The sequence below is a fragment of the Hypomesus transpacificus genome, chromosome 6, assembly GCF_021917145.1.
Source record: "Hypomesus transpacificus isolate Combined female chromosome 6, fHypTra1, whole genome shotgun sequence".
Classification (NCBI taxonomy): domain Eukaryota; kingdom Metazoa; phylum Chordata; class Actinopteri; order Osmeriformes; family Osmeridae; genus Hypomesus; species Hypomesus transpacificus.
The window spans coordinates 12,905,822-12,926,751 of record NC_061065.1 but is presented as its reverse complement, the minus strand read 5'-3'; the positions used below and the strand labels follow the sequence as shown (position 1 = coordinate 12,926,751).

General features: G+C 47.3%; 1 protein-coding gene across 1 annotated transcript in view; it reads right to left on the bottom strand.

Moving 5' to 3' along the window:
• Window positions 1-254: 254 nt before the first annotated feature.
• kif26aa (kinesin family member 26Aa) overlaps window positions 255-20,930 on the bottom strand; it is a 66,748-nt gene continuing 46,072 nt past the window's right edge. Inside the window, exons 8-18 of the mRNA XM_047022183.1 lie at window positions 17,566-17,766; window positions 15,706-15,799; window positions 14,578-14,840; window positions 13,537-13,720; window positions 12,021-12,180; window positions 10,948-11,110; window positions 7,220-10,415; window positions 6,295-6,491; window positions 5,225-5,245; window positions 4,411-4,561; window positions 255-2,495 (exon numbers count right to left, since the gene is read on the bottom strand). Of these exons, the coding sequence (XP_046878139.1) occupies window positions 2,311-2,495; window positions 4,411-4,561; window positions 5,225-5,245; window positions 6,295-6,491; window positions 7,220-10,415; window positions 10,948-11,110; window positions 12,021-12,180; window positions 13,537-13,720; window positions 14,578-14,840; window positions 15,706-15,799; window positions 17,566-17,766 (4,815 nt within the window). The 3' untranslated portion in view covers window positions 255-2,310. The remainder of the gene's footprint in view (window positions 2,496-4,410; window positions 4,562-5,224; window positions 5,246-6,294; window positions 6,492-7,219; window positions 10,416-10,947; window positions 11,111-12,020; window positions 12,181-13,536; window positions 13,721-14,577; window positions 14,841-15,705; window positions 15,800-17,565; window positions 17,767-20,930) is intronic.

Genomic DNA, 20,930 nt, shown 5'->3' with positions numbered 1-20,930 from the left:
TTAGCACTAGGTCCTCACATAATTAATGCTTAATAGTTTTTGCCTTTGCCATTAGTCCAGTCTATATAAGAGAAGTTCTTCCAGCTGAGCATACTTAACCACTGCATGTCTTTGTCCATTATTACAGAAGTGGTCATTAGTTATTGTGTAAAGTGGTAGATTTATTATTAAAGTGTATAACTAATACTGTTGTGTCCATATATTAATGTGTGCAAAATAAACGTGAGAAAATAAATTAACAAATACGTTTCATATCCATAGTGATATAAAGAATAGGATTCACATCCTTTATTAACATGAGGCAATGCAAATCCACAAACTGTATATTTGAATTATTTATCAGATTTTTTTGTATTTTTTTACAAATATTAGAAAACTGTACATTATAAAAGCAAAGACAATAAAAAGGTTTATATATTAAAATATTACATTAGTAGATCAAGACCTCTTCAAAATGTACTGGTTTGGCAAACACTTTTACGTTCCTGGTCGATCCACAGACCAGCTTAAAAAATAATAATTATGCATATTACAAAAGAAAAGGTAACAATGATCTCATGCAGCAACATGAAGAAGGGCCTGAGAGCGCCTCAGTTGCAGGAAAGAACAATAATAAAAAGTTAGAAAAAATTGTTTTAACCCCTTAACAGAGGTCATGTGTGTTGCAAGAGAAAGATATGTTGCCTATAAAATAACGCAAAGAGGTAATGGTTGGAAACCTTGATAAACCACAGGAGAAAAAAAATCTATCTGTTCTTTGACAAAAACAACACTGTACCTAAAGTCATTTGACGTGATTCTCAAACGGAGCAATTTCTCGAGGCTTATAGAAGGGTCAGCACTGAGCCTGTTTCAACACCAAACTCTTAAATAAAGGTGCAGAACATTTGACCTATACAGTCTATATAATACTGAATGAATATCTTTGCACGAGTACAGTACTTGTAGGACACACTCATTGGTGACAGGATTAGAGTGCATAGTCAAAGCCGATTCTCTCATCAGTGGCGACTCTTCCTACTGTAACAGATAGAATTTGTGCTTGGTTCTCTTAGCCACGTGAAGAAGGCTTTTGGTTTAGCCCTAATTACGTACTTGTATTTGTGTTTCCAGTAATATCAACGTCCATCCCAAATAAACTACAGAGCAGGCAATGTGTGAGTATGTTCAGAACCATATAGATTCAGGCTAGGTTTTCACTGTGAGCTATACTGTAATATTATTTTCTAAATGGTTACTTGCCACAGAAGGTTGTGTGGGTACTCTTTACCGTCGTACAACAGAACTTTAAATAAGTCCTCTTTCAGATCCTGAGTGCCAGCTGGCACACGGTCTGATTAACGACTTGCAATCACTAACGCCAATCGCTGCATCACAGACGTCATCTAAGACCTCCGGAAAAAGCTTCATTTTCTGTGGGCTGAACTGGAGGGTCCAGTGGGTAACTAAAAGAGACAGGGTGCCATTCTGTACGGCTTGTAATGTTTCTGCTCAATTGACTGCAACTGAGCTTGTAAGTTCCCGGACAGAATCGAAGCTGACAGGCTCATTCCATTTCTAACTTTTCAGAAAGGGTCGAAATGTGTAACGTAACCAAACAAAGACTTTTTGCTTACAAACTATCGTCAGACAAGGCTGTGAAACACTTGAAAACACGAAGAAAGGCAAAGTTTGGGGTATGCAATAACAATCAACTTATTTCTTGTCTTCCCTTTTATTCATGGTTTCTTTTCCATACCTAAAACGATACTTTGTACATACTTTATTATCATATAAATACACTATACAATATAATATCATACAAAATACATTTTCTTTCTCATAAGGAATACGTTTTTTGAGTTTTCTCAGATAAGTGGGTTTCAGACTAGCACCGATCAGAAAAAAAATGATATTCCCTTGGAATCAGTCAGATAAAGGCACACCCTGGTGACGATAATGAAGATCTTCGGTCGTCCTCAGTTCCAACTATCTCTCCTCTCACAGGAGAGCAAGAGAGTTAGTAGCCTATCCAAAGTTACACTTTCATTGTACTCTGATCTAACCACGGCTTTCTAGAATGCACTTGGACACATTGTTCTCTATGCAGTGGCAAACCTCCCTTCAAGATAAAAAACCTACGCAAGCATGGATTTCTCTTTAGTCCCCTCCTCCGTTGCTCCTACCCTCCGATGACTCAATCCTCCTAGTCCCTCACTCGCTCGACTTCGTTTTTCCCTCTGCAAACAACTCATCCGTCTTCTTGTTTTTTCACCCATCTTTTTAACGCCGACTTTCACACGTTCTCCATCTCACTTCCTACTGGCCGTCTCACACTTCGACTTCCTGGGGCCCCCCTTGGGCCACAGCGGCTGCAGGCACCAGGATGTCGAAGCAGGTCTCCATCATGACGCGGGACTTGCATAGGTTGACACAGTACTCCAGCTCTCCTGTGGCCTGTGCCAGAGCCTCCAGGTACTCCTGAGACTCCTTGTCTAGATCCTGGTCCACGTCAACTACAGGGTTCAAGGAGAAAGGGTAGGCAGAGAAGATGGAAGGGACAGAGGGAGGGGACGGCAGAGGTACGAGAGAGAGAGACAGAGAGAGAGAGAGAGAGAGAGAGAGAGAGAGAGGGAGAGAGAGAGAGACAGATTACAATTAATGCGGCGAAAAATGGCCACACAGCAATTGATTCTTTTCCGTCACCTTTAACAAGCAAATACACTGGAAGCTCTTGTAGATGGTTCTACTGTACATGAGTGACAGCAACGAGATCGACTCTCCCATGACTTCACCTTTACACCGTTTTACACCTTACACCGTTTCAACCTGCAGTGCAAGTCGTGGTGACATTGTGATTGATAATGAAATAACAGTGTTTGACACCGGGTGGACATGCTGAGATGTCTGATGGGGGCTGCCAAGACATACGACCCTCATTTCCACCACACAGGGGGACGAAGGGGTGATTTATAAAGCTTGACTGCTCCCATCATGGGCTTGGCCAACCAGCAGTGCCTAGGCCAATGGGGAAGCAGCTCATGAAAATGGGAATTAGAAGATGCGAGAGGGAAAATCATGCCGTATTGATTTCACGCATACATCTAAGTCTGCTGGCCTGTAGAAATGTCATCCACTCATGCACTTTTACATTTTCTTTTGCGAAGACAAGGAGAATGGGGCATCGGCCACACAGACACACGCAAACTTATGGCACGAGGCGAAAAGGGCAGCATCTCTTTGAATTCAGTGACCTTTATTGTGTGCATAGTCTCCCCCCATCTTCCACATGTTCAAACTGTATGTGACTACAGTGGATGTAGATACATGAAAGTGACGTAAATGTGATCCCTGTTCATCCCTGTGGGATGGTATAAAAAAAAACGCTTTGACCCAATTTATATCTTATGTTATTATTTTCCCAAACACTTTGTTTTCGTTCAGTCACTGAAGAGGTCCTGGGGACTTTTTTGGTTTTTAAGAAGGTTTCAAAAATAGCTTCCAATGGATAGAACGGCAACGCTCAATGCTCAGTAAATGACCTGTTCATCGTTTTGTCTATTTGCGGTAAGGGTCCTGAATTTACTTGCTTGCCTTTTGTGTATGTGAGAGGAGCATGTGCACTCTGTGAAGTTTTAAGTGGTTTATTCAAAGCTACGCTCGCCTCTTACCACCTCGGCCGCTAAAGTATTCCAGAATAAACTACATTGAACTCCGTGGCTTTTGTTAACGTTGGTACCTTAGTGAGAAGGAGAGTGGTTTCAGCTGTTAGGCTTTATGTAGACCACACATGGTGTAAACTACAGTTCAGTACAAGGTCACTTCAGGCCAGCAACACACATTTAGCATGACACCTGCTTGTGTCATGCTACATACAAAGGAATAGTAACGGGGTGAAGTCAACTGTGCATTCATACATGTGCGTCACAGCCGGCTTTGTGATATCTGCTGTCGCAAGTGAAAAGGTTTATGTACTTGTTTGCTACTTCAATCAGTGGCTCTCCCAGCGAGGGAGTGGTAATATTCTTTGTTGTCAATCCATGGCAAACTCACCGGAGGGTAACTGTGGAACAGTGGAAGTGAGCTTTCGAGTTGACACCGTAAATGACTGCGGGATAAACACATTCGTTCCGAGCAGGCTTAGAGCGGATGCAATTGCACAGAGCTAGGCTATTAAGCAACGCAAGGAAGACGATCTTACACCTCGAACCAGAACACAACATCCGGCAGAGTGGTCGCAGAGCGACAGCAGAGTATGCGTGTATTCATCCACTGATGTGACGTCTCCTTCTGTAGGTTCATTCATGTACAGTAGAGACTGAGCAAGTTTCTACAAATAATATATGAGAATGAATCTCAACTGACAGGCTATATTGAACAACACACAGACTCTGATATATGGCTCCTTTAGGTTGGTTCGACAGTACTTACACTCTCCACTCCACTTTCCCGGGTCCAACATCAGCCTGCATTTGGCGTCCTCAAGTTCCCCCTTCAGCCTGTCATGCTTGGCCCTCAGCTCTCTGGTCTGTTGCTGCCTCTTTTCCAGCATCCTCAGTCTGGCGTTGAAATACTGCAGGCCCTGACAGAGCACAAAAGCGATGGAAAAGAGTGAGCGTGCTGGGTCGTGTCGAGAAGATGAGCTGTGGACCTCCCTTTGGTGAAAACCCTGGCTGCGACGGAGGGATGTGAACAGAGTGAGAGAGCCAGACGGAGCGAGGCTCAGTTTAGTCCGACATGGTTGTTGACGTTCTGTGGGGGAGTCGGTTATGTGTACTCTGTGAGTGAGGCTTCGCACCAAAGAACAAGGGTTATTTCAAGGGAGATTATTTCTAAATTGAATCAGGAGCGGCTAACCTGGCCAGGATTTAGCCAGTGTCCATTGGCAGGATTAATTAGGAATGATCTGGAAATAAAATTAGCAACCAATGTAATCTCCCGCTTTGCTTTAATCTGTGGGACAAACGTTGGGCTCAGGGATTAAGATTAAATTTGTCCAACAGGGGCAAGTTATAGAAAGGTAATATAATGGGAAGGACTGTTTCCACCTCTGTCTTTATGTTAATACCTTACTATTGGGGACAGAAACGACGTATGCATTATTTATTCTTTATGGATTAAAACTTTCATCAGTTCCAATTTAGTGTATCGACATCATGCAAAAAAAATGACTTTATGCTTTGTCTCCTGTTTTTGAAAAGGTCTGATAATGTAGCCACATCCGTAGAGATGAATCTATACGTACCTTTTCCACATCCTGGAAAGGCTGTTGAGAGATGGCAGAGAGAAAAGGGAAAAAACACATTATCAACAAATGCTAATATACACACATACTGTCAAGCACATGCTTAATGAAGGCACTTGCTCCCAGAAATAAAGCCTACAATCACACGTGCATAATCAAACACTTTGTACACGTATTTTTGGTGCTAGTGATGACAGGCTTTCAAAAGCAAATTTAAAATAATCTTTTCCTAATTGCAAATGAATCAAAGCACCATCAGGCTGAATTAATGTCTTTCCCCTCTCGTCTTGCCTACACTATTCGCCGGGTGACTGGCTCCTACCCGTGTGAGTGGTTAATGACCCACGGTCATAAAGAGTGGAGAGACCCATAAAGTGCATCCAGGCAGGACCCAGATAGCGGGGCCAACCTTCATTCATCACTGGCTCCTCCCCAGCAAACGCTCCGGCATTGGGCTTCCCCTGCCAGGCCTACCCTACTCCTGCCATCATTCATAGTTTAGCCAATTAAGCGGCGATAGGACTGATGTCTGTGATAACCCCAGTTACTGACCAAACGAATCTCAGTGCTGTATGCCTGAGAGGACGTGACCTCCTGGAGCCGTCGAAACACTCCACGCTCAAAACACGCTAGCTGGGTTGACGGTTTTAGACAGTTCAACTTTTTTAATTTGGGACGTGCTCAGTTGAGGATGAAGGGGGCTGTGTCTCTTCAATGTCAGACAACTACAAAGGGGCACCATATCTCATCCATCGTGACCAAGTTTGAGATATATTCTATAAAACCTGAAGATTGATTTACGACTAAATAGGATTCCCTCCAATCTTTCACCTTCAACGTTATTCGTTTTTTCCCATTTAGTTTGTTGACAAAATCGAACACGAGAAGAGCCGTGATGTGAAGCAGTGGGTTATTACACCCACTAACGAGACCAAAAAGCAGTCAATCTGCCAAGAAACGTTTAACAGTGCACGGCTAGCCATTCATCGCTCAGAGTGAGCTGACAATTTGACGTGGAGAAGCACGCTAGCGCGCCAAGAAGCCGAGCGGCTGCGAGACGGCAGTCTCACCTCCGTCCCCGCGAGGCCCTCTCTCCTCCTCTGCAGCCTCTCCACGTCATCGATCTCGTACACCTTGATCTCGAACGGCTCCTTGAGGGTGCCACCCAAGGGGGGCAGGTCCACCCACTGGCCAGGCACGCCGGCCTTCCTCCCCAGAGAGGAGGTGTCTGGCAGGGGGGCTGGGATCAGCCGACGGCGCTGCAGCCCTGGAAGACGGAGCCACACGTAGTGAGTCGGTGGGGGTAAGGGCTGTTAATTGGAGTTGGATATGCACACCAGTAATATCCTGGCGCGTGCAGTGCTGCCTTGAAATATGCATGAGATAAAAACGTGCCAAGATACACAGACGGATAGCAGACTTCCATAGAGTGGGATCACATAACCTTCAGCGTAGGCACTGATTACATATGCATTAGGCACTAGACCCTATCCGTTGCTGTTGTGAATTACATCCAACAACTGAATGAACAGCCTAAAATTGTGTGTGGAGTGTAAGCGGGAGGAGAATGTGCTATCATATCACTACGGGTACAACACTTAATAATTCTGCAGTAGGTGGAAGACAATTTCACGCATCCCAATATCTTACAAAAAGGTTATCTTTGGTAAACACAAGTAGGGCATAGAAATGCAAGCACATCTCATAGAAAATAAGTCACTTGTCGGGAATAAATCATATAAATGTAAATTTGAACCCAAGAGAAATGTTATAGTGAATACGGTGGCTACCTTGAAAGGTATCAAGATCTATAAAAAGGGCAAAGTATAATGTATATATATACAGTATATAGCAAATATTTAAAGTTGAATTAAATGTGCTCTGAAACGTACTGTACACCATCTATTTTCACATCATCTAGTCTGATAACATCTGTTCGCTGAGGAGAAGCCATGACCTCATCACAAAACTAACTTCCCTGCAGCCCCAACTCACCGTTGCCCCTCTTTTTGGGCGACTTGGACACCCGGCTCCTATTGGACGAGGACACTCCGCTTTCACTCATGGAGTCGTGCGCCGAGGAGGCGCTCCCCGTGGTCTCGCTGTCGCGGATCATGCTCTCGTAACCGCTGCTGCCCCCGCTGTGGTAGAACAGGGCGGTGCGGCCCATGGCGGGAGGCAGCTCCCCGCTGAGCACGCTGCTGTTGTCGCTGCCGTGCCCGCTGCTGTAGCGCTGGGGCCTCCGAGGCGCTGTGATCTTGCTGTAGGGCGACGGCAGCGGCGCGCTCGCCGACGACCCTCCGACGCAGCTCCCGCCACCTTGGTCGTCGCTTGCCGGGGCCTCCGGATCTTTGCTCGGGTTTTTCCTCGGGCTTCCGGCGGCGAGTTCGCTGACCCGGCTGTTGGCGGCCCGGATGGCCTGCTTGGTGCCCATGATCATGCCTCTTCCAGGCTTGCCGTTGTTCCCTGCCACGGAGCGAGCTGGGGGTTTGCCAGTCGGAGGGAGGCTAGCATTGTGTGGGTTTGAGGCGTCGAGGGATTTCATGGAGGAGCTCATGGTCTTTGAACTGCTGGCAGCCAGCGTTCGAGCCTTTGATGCGTTTGCGATCGTGGCACGGGGGTTGGCGCTCGACTTGAGCTGCCCCAATTTGCTTGCGGACGCAAAAGCCGCTTGAGGAGGTGGGGAGGTGGCCGGCGTGGAGACGGAAGGGGGAACTCCAAGTCTGGGAACTGAACGGTTTGTTTTTCCATTGCTTCCCAAGCTGGTGCCGCTGTTCTCTCTTGACAGCACAGGCCTAGACCCAACGGAAGTCAAACTATCAGATCTCTCCAAGGACATGAGGCTACCATAGTACTTTCCAGAATCACCTTTGGCACTTCGTGTTTTCAAACTTGAAGCCATCCTAATGGAGCCATGGTCATATTTTAAACTGGATGTTTTGTAACTAAAGGAATCCCCGCAAAGCCGCATGTCAAATTCCTCCTCGGAGACGGATGTTTTCGGTGACGAAGACTTCAACGAATCGCTGCTTGACTTTAAGGCACTTGGAGATAACACTATCCGGGTCTTTTGATCCAAACTTGACTTCCTAACCGGTGGAGCAGGAGGAGAGATGCTTCCGGACTTGGGAAGCATACTGCTTTTCTGTCCATTGGCCTTCTTTCCCAAAGACGCAAACCTCAAACTACCGGTACCTGCAGCGATATCCCGACCCCATTTTGTATCAGAGGAGCTGTGAGGAACCGAGACTGTGCCAAGAGTGGTGGCCCCTCGTCTAAGTTGAGGCATCCTGATAAGCGGGTCTCCTTTTTTGCTGCTGGACTTCTCACAACCGTCAACAACCCTCTGAGCGGATGAGGCCACTTGTGCCTTTGGCGGACGAGGTACACTGTTGCTGTTTCCACCTGGTCTCCTGGAAGGAATGCCACTCATCCCATTTCGGGGTGGCTTATTCGCAGAAGAATAATCAGTCCCTCTGTGGTCGGAGTGGCTGCTACCTCGAAGCCAAAGCTCATCTTGCCTGCCTTCCTGTCTACTGGAGCTTGGGAGGACAGATGAGGTAGGCTTGGTTTTCCTGGGAAGACTGGAGTGAACGGCATGGTGGGGGTTTTGAAAAGAGCCTGAAGTGTTCAGAGTATTGGCTCTCAGTTTGGAACCTTTGAGGGATGCTTTGGTTAGGTCAGGGGAGGGTGGGCACTTAGTTGAGGAAAGTTTACTTGGGGTGGCAGGGTCACTGTCCAGCTCAGAAAAGTAGACGCCACTGTCATTTAGGGAGCTTTTAGCGCCGTGCAGCAAGAAGGGCTCCCTGCGAAACATACTCGAAGATAAAAAAGAGACGTTCTCCGGCGCTGCCAACTTCGCCTTCGGAAGGAGCCTCCCGGTCGAATGTGTTCCGTCACTTTCAAGTGAACAGACGCTTGCTTCGCTAGGCCAGGAGCCAATGGAGGATTGTCTGCTGCCACGATGGCCTAATAACTCATCCAGGGAAGCAGACACCACTTCAGAGCTCACCCCGGAGACCCCCTCCTGCGATGTATAAGCGTCAAACTCATCATTGATGCTGCTGATAATGCTAACAGGACGGGAGCCAGAGGTCACAGCCTGGATGGAGCAGTCACTGTTGAAGCTCATTATACTAGAAGGTCGCCCGTTGTCCGGCACGAGGCCTAAAGGCAGCTCCTCCACCACGGTGAACACAAGTTCGTCTTCTCCGTTGAGTTCCACAGGCTGCTGGAGGGTGACAGTGGTCCGTAAGACATCCCTTTCGAGGCACCGGCCTCTCAGGGCTGCCCGCAGATGACTCACCTCCATGGGACTCCTGCTCATGTGGTGGGCTCTCTCCATGACAGGGGAGCCCGCAGGTTGTCCCTGCCTCAGAGCCTGCTGACTCATTCCCACCGGAGGTGCCCTGTCAATGGCCTCAGGATTCTGGATGTGTGTCCTGGAGGGCCTTGGCAAGGAGGGAGAGGCAGAAGGTTTGGGGGCAGATCCTTTGTTGAGGTAGACCTTCTCTCGAACCACAGGCTCGGAGTCCTGTGACGACGACCTGGGTGTCACCACACAGGCCTGACTGGCAGCGACTAGAACCTTCTCCCCGTCTGCACTAGTCCGTTTGTGAGTCTCTGGGATCCCCCTTTCTGAGGAAATGTTGGATTGTTCCGGCTCAGATGTACAGGAAGGGGGGATGGTGGTCGCTGAGCTGACAGGTGGCTTCTTGGAAGGGGCTTTGACAGCCACGTCTGCAGGTTTGGTTGGTCCACTTAGAGTTTGTTGGCCTACTTGTGCTTCTTTCCCTTCCCCGGTGAAGCCGCCTGGGCCTTCACTGCCATCTATGCACTCCAGTCTTTCTTGTAGCTCCGCAAACGTATTACACTTCAAGTGGTCACCATCTTTCCGTGGGGCATCTTTGACTCGCCTCTTGTTCAGGGAGGGAATTATGGGAACACACGCGGGCGGCCCCTCGTTGTCGCTGAGTTCTCGGTCTGAAATGGCGGCCCCGCCAGGTCCGATGTAGATGACTGTGTCGCAGGAGTGCTCGCTGCTGGATGAGTAATCAGGGTCGCTGGACAACATGGCGGGCATGTCTGGGTCGAGAGCCACAGTCCGGGGGTGAAAGGATCGAAGGTGCGGAGGCCGCCGGCCCTTCCCCTCTTCACAGGAACTCTCCCCACCGGAGGAACTGGATGCATACTGAAAGCAGGGAAGACACATTTAGTCTGTGGTGGGGATTCAATGGCTACATTCCAGAGTGATTATACAATCAATTAGTTGAGAATTACATGTCAATACCACCAAAGGTTAAAAGTGCACACCAAAGGCTACATTAAAATGTATGTCAATACAGTGTATTGGCTTGTAAATGATGCTTCCATATGACGTCTCTGATCTATAAAATACAAATACAGGCTGTCAATCTACCTAATTATGTTGACAGTATGCTTCTGTAATCTCAGTGAATGCATTGCTCTTTCCCTAAGGAGCACAGGTATTGACTGCATGGAAAAACTCACTCTAAATTATTACTACAACGGTCCCCTTTCAGAAAAATGAATGGACTGAATTACTTCTCCGGCATTCTGGAGCCGATGTTACCAGAGGAGAAAAAAATAACTATTATAAACATTCTCCAATTAATTCATGTCAAAGCAAAAGATCCTCGCCAAAAGGTTCTCCTTTATTGCGAACCATTCAAACCCCCTCATTTGGATCATTCCAAAAATACCTTGGATTTCTTCTTCCTCATGCGGTGGATACGCGAGGCCAGCTGGACGGTGGTGAGCGTCTCCATGTAATTGGTCGGAGAGTCAGAGATGTGAGCGATCATTGTGGTTCGGCAGTTGATGTTGCCCAACGATTCCCTCAGCAACATGGTGAGCTTGCTATCCCTGAATTATACATCAAAAATCTCTTGTTAGCCCAAAAAGACCAGAGGTTCACCATAATATTCCCACCCGCCAAACCCTTAGGATCACAGCAATCCTTCTATACCTAAGGATTAGCCATAGACAGGCAAAAAGGAAAGATAATTCATTTCACTTTAATGGTATTCCGCTTTCAACTACTGCACTGTACCTTCTCATGTACAGTCTGTAAGTAGGCCAATGTGTGGAAGGTCTTTGAAAGCATTTCTTTTGAATAAACCCCCCTAAAAATATATCTAACTCTACTATATATTGTCAAAAAAAGCCTTATGGTGAATAATCCTTTATAAGTCTTATATACAAGGCACTTCCCCCACGGTGAACCCCAAATCCAGCCTTTCATGAACTAAAAATACTATCAATAGATTCCCACGTCAGGTCTTTCCTTTTGCCCTTCCTGTGTTGTTCATCCAAACAGACTAATAGGCTTCATTGATTTCTGACTGAGATTTGAAGACTACAGAGCAGGGAGAGATGAAAGCGTTCACAGTCAGACTCAACACGTACGCCTAAATGATGAACAATGACACAAAGACAGACAAAATAGACGCTCCATAATATAAACACCCAGACAAGACAGCTACAGTGGCATTGTAAAGAACTGTTGAGAAAAGTCTAAGTAAACACCAAAGTCTCTTGGCAACTTTTCTGAGTTAAACCCCTATGGTTTATACTGACACACAGCTAAATTAATCAATCCGGGTCTTGACAAATATTCATAAAAGTGTGAGTTTTATCATTTAGTTGTAAATCCTGGTGCTCTTTGCCCATATTAGTTCAAAACATTCGAAGACATTTGCGAGGTATGAGCACCGTTTCAATGCGATCATTAGGGCATGTTCGTGTATCACATAGAAGTTGTTTAAGGACATACCTATAGGGCACGTGCTTGGCCCCATTAGCCAGGGCGAGGATAACGTTCCCCAGGGCTGACAGCGACAAACACTGGCCTCCGCCTCCTTCTCGGGTCCGACTGATGTCTGTCTCACAGCTGCCCAGATCTAGAAGGTGTAAGCGACTACGCCCACCAGACACTGGAAAAAAAAGAGACATCGAAGGGGATGAGGAAAGGAAGACCCGTGAAAAGAGAGAGAGAGAGAGAGAGAGAGAGAGAGAGAGAGAGAGAGAGAGGAGTTCAGCCAAGAGTTCATTCAGTTCTGCACATCACCATGGTGGAAGCTCCGTGACAACTAATTGTGTTCTCAAGGGAGCGAGCCAATGACACATGATCAGAAAGACAGAGTGATGCAATGGACTTCAATGGCCAATAAATCCAGAGTTATGAACAGTTGGCACCGGAGATGGCGCCGAGGCAGGCAGATCCTCACTAACTGCAGGAGAACAGAGGAGACGGTTGAGAGGACAGAATCCACTCCATTGGAGCTCATCTGGGTCAGCGCTATGAAAACTCACACTCACATGACTAAAAGCCCGAGAAACGAGACCTTAATTTAATACACTGACGGGTCCAGAGATTAACCTTGTGTCAGCAACTTGCAGAAAGTGCCACCAGGCAGATAACAAGCAACTCGGCTTGGGCAGAGCGAATGGTCCTATTTCATGTAGCTTTATATAAACATTCCCAGAAAAAAAGAGGAACTCGAGCCATATTACCTATTTAAATTTATTCCGGTACTGGACAGCAGAGTGCCTACCCACCCCCGCACTTGCTGCTACCAGAGTGAAATACTAATGACCGCTGGTAACGTGAAAGACACTGAAATGACAGGTAGGGCCTTGCAGGCTAATGAAAATATGCTAGCTTTCCTTGTTAGTATTCTTGTTAAGCCTGTTATCAGCAACTCCAAATGAAGCTAATGAATGTACGTTGGCTTACACTCAGATGAAAAAGAAAGATAAAGATAATGGACGTGCAGGATCCCATGCAGGCTCTGTGATGGTCGCCACATACTAATGATCCATGTGAAATATGTTCTGGAGATAAAAGGGCAGAGACTTTCATTGTGCTGATCCGAGTGGTTCTTTGGAGCGGGGAGCAAATTAGCAACGCTAAGATCTTGCGGAGCTTTAGCAGCATCAATACCATGGTCGATTTAGGGCTAATGAAGGCTATAAGACACGTTCTCTCCAGAATGGAAAAAAAAGTCATTATGTAAACGCTGATCATATCTGATACACTTCACACACAGGATGGGAAGTTAGAGTGGTAATGTTCATGAGATGTCAAAGCTCTTCTCATGTCTTTTTCTAATATTAAGGATTGGATATCCAGCCTCATACACTTCATGTGGGATTTCTACTCCACACAAGGGAGCATACATGTAACAAACAGCACAGTGAATCCACGGCAACCGCAACGAACGCAAACAAACACAAAACACACACCAGACACACACACACAAACACACAAGATCGAGATGGGAGCTCACTTCCTCCCTTGGCGCTCTTCTCCATGCGGTACTGGTAGACGTGGAGGGTGAAGAGCACGTGGGAGTTCCTCCTCTCCTCTTCCAGGCAGAGGGGCTTGTTGGTGCTCCGGGCAGCCAGGGCTGCGTCCAGGAAGTAGGCTGCCCGCTCTGCTGTGGCCGCCCGTAACTCACTCTGGTTCTGGAGCTGGAGAGGGAGGGAGAGAGGGAGTTGTGAGAGGAGGAAGTTTGGGGGCAAAGAGGTGAAAAAGACGGAGATATCCAGAAGGGAAAGAGAGAGAGAGAGAGAGAGAGAGAGGGAGGGAGAGAGAGAGAGAGAGAGAGAAAGAGAGAGAGAGAGAGAGAGAGAGAGAGAGAGAGGGAGAGAGAGAGAGAGACATAGAGAGAGAGAGAGAGAGAGAGAGAGAGAGAGAGAGAGAGAGAGAGAGAGAGAGAGAGAGAGAGAGAGAGAGAGAGAGAGAGAGAGAGAGAGCGTCACGGTGAGCGACAGAAAAAAAGCGAAGGATGCGGAGGTAGAGAGGCGCAGGGCACAGAGGGAATGAAAAAGATTGTGTGGGAGGAGACGAGTGTAGAGATGAAAAGGGGCCGCATTAGAAGGGTCTGGCTAATTGGACGAGCGGTGCACATTTCTGGTCTGCTGTATGGGGTCTCCTGGGTGATAAGTGGGTCAGATATGCGCACAGAGGGAGGTGGGTTAGGAGAGGTGAGAGACAGAAGGTCCAATCACCCCAGAAGGTCACGATAAGAGGTCAGAGAGAGGCGGAAACCTCTGTAAAATAGAACCCTTTTTGGCAGTACCTAAGAAAAAAGCTACAGGTAAAGCAATGGCTTCGCGTCAATGATCGATGACGGACCAAAGGATTTGGGGAACGTTTTTTGGGAGGAGCTTTTCAGGGAAACAGTGGGACGTTACGCGAAGAGGAACAAAACGGCAACAAATCAAACACACCCTCCCCCAAACAAGCCCCTCACAAACAAACACACACGCAATCCCCCTTTCGCCTTTTGGGACTGCCAACCCCTCTCTCCCTCACACCCACGTACCTGCGATCCACAGATGGGGTCTTCGCGCAGATACACCCCCGGGGACTGGCCGTCCTGCTGGCTGCCCGAGGAGACGTCCGCCAGCAGGTCGGTGAGCGTCTCGTCCCTGCCGGAGATCTCCACTGCAGACACACGGACCGAGAAACGCGCGCCGGCCTTCTCCTTGCGCTCCTCGATAAGCTTAAAGAGCCAGGATATGGCGGTGGGGGCGGCGCCCAGGCTCTGGGTGGAGCAGTCCCGGCCAATCATAGTGTAGGTCTTGCCTGCGACGGCGAGGGGTCAAAGGTCAATCGAGTTTTCAAGGAGGTGAACTCAGAGACAGTTGGGTAACAGTAGAGGGTGAGAATGAATTCAATTGGTAGAACAGAACTTGCCGCTCTTAAAAATACATGTTGACGGCTTTGAGGAGATTTAAAGGAAGAATTGAGGAGAACAGGGTCTTAGTGGCAGTACACTAACTAAACATCAGGGGACTTGAGCCACTAGGAATGGGACTTGACAGGCCTGCGCAGCTGGAGGTGAAAAAAGGGAGGATAGAAAGAAACTACCCTCTTTTCACTCTCCTACTATGGAAAAGAAGCACAACCACTCACCTGCTACACACCTGCCCACACACACAAATCCACAAAAACAACGTCCAAACCATGGCCACTCATCGCGACGAAGAAGCACATTGAAAATACACGCACACACGCGCACCCTCCTGTGCACACACATGATTCTTACTCCCACCAAAAAACAACAAGCACAACTGGCTGCTGGCTTGTGCCTCGCCTCCTCCTCTCTCCTCCTCTCTCCCTCTTTCTCCTCCTCCCTGTCCTCTTTCAGTCGCAGAAATCCACAGAAAAAGAAGCGCTTTCAACGAGGCAACAAAGAAAAACACCCAGCGCAGAATATCCCCACAGGGAAATGAACACGGTGAAGTGGTTTTCTAATGGAGAAGGTGTGGGGGGGGTAAGTCAATTACAAAAGAGACGACCTCCGTTTGATTAGCCATCGAGTTTGTTTCCTTCCTAAAAAGGTGTGAGTGACTGAAATGACATGTCGGATCGCGTAATGGAGTGGGTTGGAAGGGGATTGGAGAGGATGTGTCTGTGTGTGTGTAACAACTCTAACCCGCTCACTCACCCAGGTTGGCATGGCCGAAGCAGAAGATGCAGCCGTCTGCACCGTTCACCACAGACTGGATGACCTCCGCCACTGTCCCTGAGCACACCTCAGCCTGTGGAGAGAGCATCGCTCGTGTCAGCCCAGGACGAAACATCACATCACAATTCGGCCAATGAGGACAGGAGCACGGGTAGCCTCAGCCTATGACATCAAAGCAAACCCCACCCCAGCTAACGTCAACTTCCCCCTAGAAAGGAAGAAGTCTCCCTGTGTATGCAACAAAAGATACAATGGACCACAGGTACAAACAGAAACAAACAAGGTCGTTGTAGACTCTTTGTGTTATTGTACAACACACAAACTGTACATGCAAGCCTTGAGGGCATAAGGTGTGGAAGGGAATTTCTACATGTTGCATCACATACAAGCTTCTTTGGGGGAATTGAATTGGCCAAGCCAGTCCACCTTGTTCAAAGTGTGTACATCAATGTCAAATGAAAGACCAGGCTACATATTGGGGTTTCGCTGCAACACTGCACAAGGCTATAAGTTACATGCTGATAAAAGTCAAACTGGCTTTGTACATTATTCCTTTGACCACAGACAGTATCTTACACAGTGCATAGGCTATCCACCCTTGCCTTCCCTACACGACTAGAATGCCGTCTATGCACTCCAACTCTTGAGAAACAGGATGTAATGTAGTCCAAGTCTGCTTTGCTTTCAGAGTGGAGCGTATTTTCGCCCCCGGCAACAGATAATGGGTTCTGTCTCTCTGACCAATCTATGCAGCAGCTAGCCGTCCCCAGGTGATAGACAGAGCTGGAGAGAGGGACCGCCATAAAGCTTCCGTGATGAAGTGCTCAAGTTTGGATCCTTGTCGTGTGTGTACGTGTGTGTGGCGGTGGGGGGCAAGACAGGGAGAGGTAAGCAAAGGGTCGAGGGAGACAGACAGAACGACAAAGAGGAATAGAGAGAGAGAAAGAGAGAGAGAGAAAGGAGAGTAGAAAGCAGAGGTTTGAGTGTACGCTGTGGATGTGCCTGTTAGAGAAGAGTATGCTAGCACTGTGTGTGGTGGCGCACAACTGAGTTTGTCCGTGTCGGGGGGAGAGTGCGCGTGCATGTGTGTAAATATGAACGTGCGCGTGTGCAAGTGTGTGGCTGCGCCATTGTGAGCGAGAAAGGATTCGATACAATCGTATGAGTTGGTGAGACAGTTCGAAAAGAGGCTCGGATGGCTTCCTCTTCAAAGCCCTGGTTCCTTTTGATCAGTGCTGTGTAGGGGCACGCATCATCAGGCCCTTATGATGTTTGACAGAACGCCCTCTAACCTCTTGCTGCATGGCACAGTGCAGCTGGGACCATGCGATGGGGATCCCTACTGTGAATTCTGGGTAAGGCTATCCTCATCCAGAATTGTCTCTCTCCCCCTCTCTGCTCCTATTCTCCTTGATCTCAGTGATCTCACCCGCCATGTTGAGTGTCTGTGTGACAGGAAGCATACTGTATTTTTGGTAACGTGCAGTATAGGCCCCCACTGGAATCCAAAGCACTTCACGGGAACAACTGTTCACGCTCCGAGCATGCATTCATCCACGCACGCACACACTCGAGATGTCACATCCAAGATTAGGAGCTGTAACTGTTGTCTCTCCCATTTCCTTTGGAAACACATTCATCTAAAGATCACCCACACCCTCGTTTTTTCAAATGCATTCCTCCGACTCTTTCACAAGCCAATCAAAGTCTCCAACGATGAAATGAGTTTGTCACGTGCGGCGACAGAACGACCGCACAGCCCATCCAGCGTGTCTGGAAAATCGGAACCCAGACGTGGAGGTGAAGAACAGGGCCCGGGGAGAGGACAGGACGTTTTACCTGGGAGGTGTCTTGGGTAAACACGGCGTCGAAAGCGAACATCTTGGGGGCGGAGGCCGAGGAGCGTCTCTGGGCGGCGCTGCTAGACGCCGTTTCGCAGAGAGTGAGCTGCTTCTTGCGGGCGTCCACCTTGAGGAACGACATGGACTCGGACGTGTCGTGGGAGCCCTGGGTGGAGCAGATCCGCACCATCACCTTGACCTGCGGAAGGACGGGGAAGCAAAGGGGGGATGGGGGGGGGGGGACATGTTTGTGAAAAACGATTCTCGATACCCCAGCTTAAACACGCTAGAGTCGTTTTTTTCTCCACACGGCCAGTGGATTTGCATACTGTAAATCCCTGGGTCTGTCGCTAACTGCTCCACAGATGGCCATCTGGCACTGCTATAGCCAGTTCGAAAATGTTTGGTTTTGCTTTGAGCTGTTCCCAAAGGGGCAAATGCAATGGAATACCAATTTAAGACAGAGAAAAGGTTGAGAAACACTGCTACATATGACATTAAACACCTGTTCTTTGCTCAATGGTAGTGTTCATTCCACATGGTCATGCCCAATGCTAATGCTAATTTCCCCTCCTAATCAGCATAGCATCATTAGAATTAGCTTTGCAACACCTCTGCGAGTGCTCAGCTGCTTAGCCTGGCAGGATGAATGGATATGGCAGCACTGAGAGCTAAATGCTACGCTAACGTCCTTCAGCTGACTTGCCAGGGATTATCCTTAATGCGGGGCTAAAGCTTGGACGTGATACAATTTGGCAGCACAGGGATATTCAGATTGTCTCAGAGACACACACACAAACAGCGCCTCTCCTTACTCTGGCCCAGGAATATTCAACTAGTGACATGTGAAACCACCGCAGGGATTCTACAGCCCGTGATCCAGGGCTCTTGAGACCCTATCCCTGTCCTCAGTCTGACATTGACTGGCGACAGACAAAAACAACATCAACACTATCTTGGCAAAGAATGAAAATGGCTGTCCCAAGCTCTGTATACAATACAGGCTCAAGGGATTGGTTTCTGCCGTTACGTCAAGCCCACAACGGCAACCAGCTAAACACCTACGTAGAAACACCTGACAGAACTGGTTGCCCAATGTTTTTCTTAAGTGCCCATCAATAAACAGCTGATTTAGAAGTTTATTCTCAAGGTGGATGATTCAAAGCCAGTTGCAGTCTTGGTCAGGAGCAGTTTTTTAATTACATGTGAACTTGACCAAGCCAACCGTATCAACCTTTAAATCACTTCAGAGTAAACACGGTACCGAAACTAGAATGCATGTTAAGAATAAATTGGCTTGGCTTCTTTCACAATATATTTTTTAACAACGTGTACAGCACAAACCTGAGCATAAACAATTGGTTCTGCTCCAAACGTGATCTTTCATTCACCTGTGGACCTTCATGGAACAATAGTAGAAATCCCAGAAAACGTTTGTTTGCATCCTGTTTGAATGTGTACAATGAACAAATTAAATTTGCATCCAAATGACTCGAGTGATGTATTACGGCCATCCATCAACCTCTAGCTGACAATCTGAAGTACATTTCTGTAGGTGATAAAAAACGATACTGCCGACTGGGGCCGTTAAGCTGTTGCTGATTGTGTCATGTTTCCATGGGCTTTGGGTTTGTTGACTTTCAAAGTCCCGTCATTCCTTGCTCATCAGTCTCTTGGTCTACTGACCTAGAAATGTGCCATCCCAAAGGAGGAGAGCCCCAGAACAGACCCATGGGAAATGTAGTCTCAAGCTGTGGCCCCATGGGATGGAGAAGTGCTCCAGGGAGCTGTATCAGTGCATCTGCCTCCATTTGGGTTCAAAAGGGGGGCAATGAGGGAAGAAAGCATTCAACCAGCTGTTAAAGCATAAAGGTGTTGATTTGTCAAGCGTACCTGTATCAATGTTGCAATGTCCAATTGGTTGCGCTGTTACAACAGATATACGCCAAATTGCTCCTCTCTTCAACCCTGCTCTTTCAGTTGAACAAACAACAAAGCCATTAACCAGCAAAGCAGTGGTCGAAACGACTTGCCTTAAAGTGCTTTTAAAAGCTACACATACCATTGCTCTTAGCTAATCTCATTCATATATCCCACCAGCAACCACGCCCTCCCCCCCCAAAAAGATTAATTTTGGTGCCATTCAACGATAAACAAATTACCTCATGAAATATGCATATCTGTCTTTTCATGCATAATGGTTTTAACAAGCCCAATTGATAGAAAACCACTAATTGAGGTTAATACATTCAAATTATTCTCACTGTGAAACGAAGCGGCTTATATTGACTGTATATATCTTTCTCTGGGTGGGTGACAGGTACGCACTGTGGTGACATGCCACTGTTCTTGGTAAGCTGCTGCCTGTCTTGTCCTAGGTCTCCCTCGAAAAATTGATTTTTAATCTCAATGGGACTTCCTGGTTAAATAAAGGTTAAATAAAAATAAAATACAATAAAAAGCTGACTCAACTCAAAAATTTCGAGGCCCGACTTCCATTCTTATCTCCGCATGGAGTGGAGCATTGCCACCGACAGAGTGTTACACACCTAAACAGGATATGAACTACACTCTGTTTCATCTAGACAGGGAAAAGTCCAAAGGAAAGGTTGAGGAGTTCAATTTCATTTGATCGGAAGCCAGGATGGACACGACAGTGGGTACGTTGCATTGTAAAGGAAGCGCTGAGAGAGTTGGTGAGAGGGAGAAAGAAGGGAGAGAGAGAGCGATGATGACGATAAGATGTAGGAAGAACCCCCCCAAAAAAAACACTTATTGAAGCTACGCCTTGCCCTTCATCACAGTTTTTATGGCCTGAGCAAATATGCACTGCCCCCATACTTTACATTCACATCCCGTGAGCTCAGAACAGCATGCATTCCCCTGATCACCTGACGACACAGCCCTGTCTATTATTCACTGACTAAACTGATTGAGTTTTATAGCTTAACCACCAGGGCCCGCTTCCTGCATTGTAACTACAAACAGCTTGCCCGTTTACAACCACAGTACACAGATAAAGAATTCAATTCCCCGACAATGAAGGGACTTGTCAAGAGCTGAATTACAATGCCTCTCGCGCTCATCCTCTAATGCAGTATCGAGCGCCAAGATAAAAACATTTCCCCCCTGATTTCTTCTGACGGCACTCAAAATCAAAAGTTTGGTCTTTCTATTTCCCTTGGTGTACAGTCTCATCAAAGGAGCATTGTGTAAACATTCATACGTGAGTGTCCTCAACAATGAATCTGGTGTGTGTGTTCAGCAAGACAATATTCGGCGGGTATATTGACAACTTCTTGGTCTTGTTTGCATTCGGTTTCCACGTGGGACCAATAAAAATGACTTGGCCAGGAATCGTAT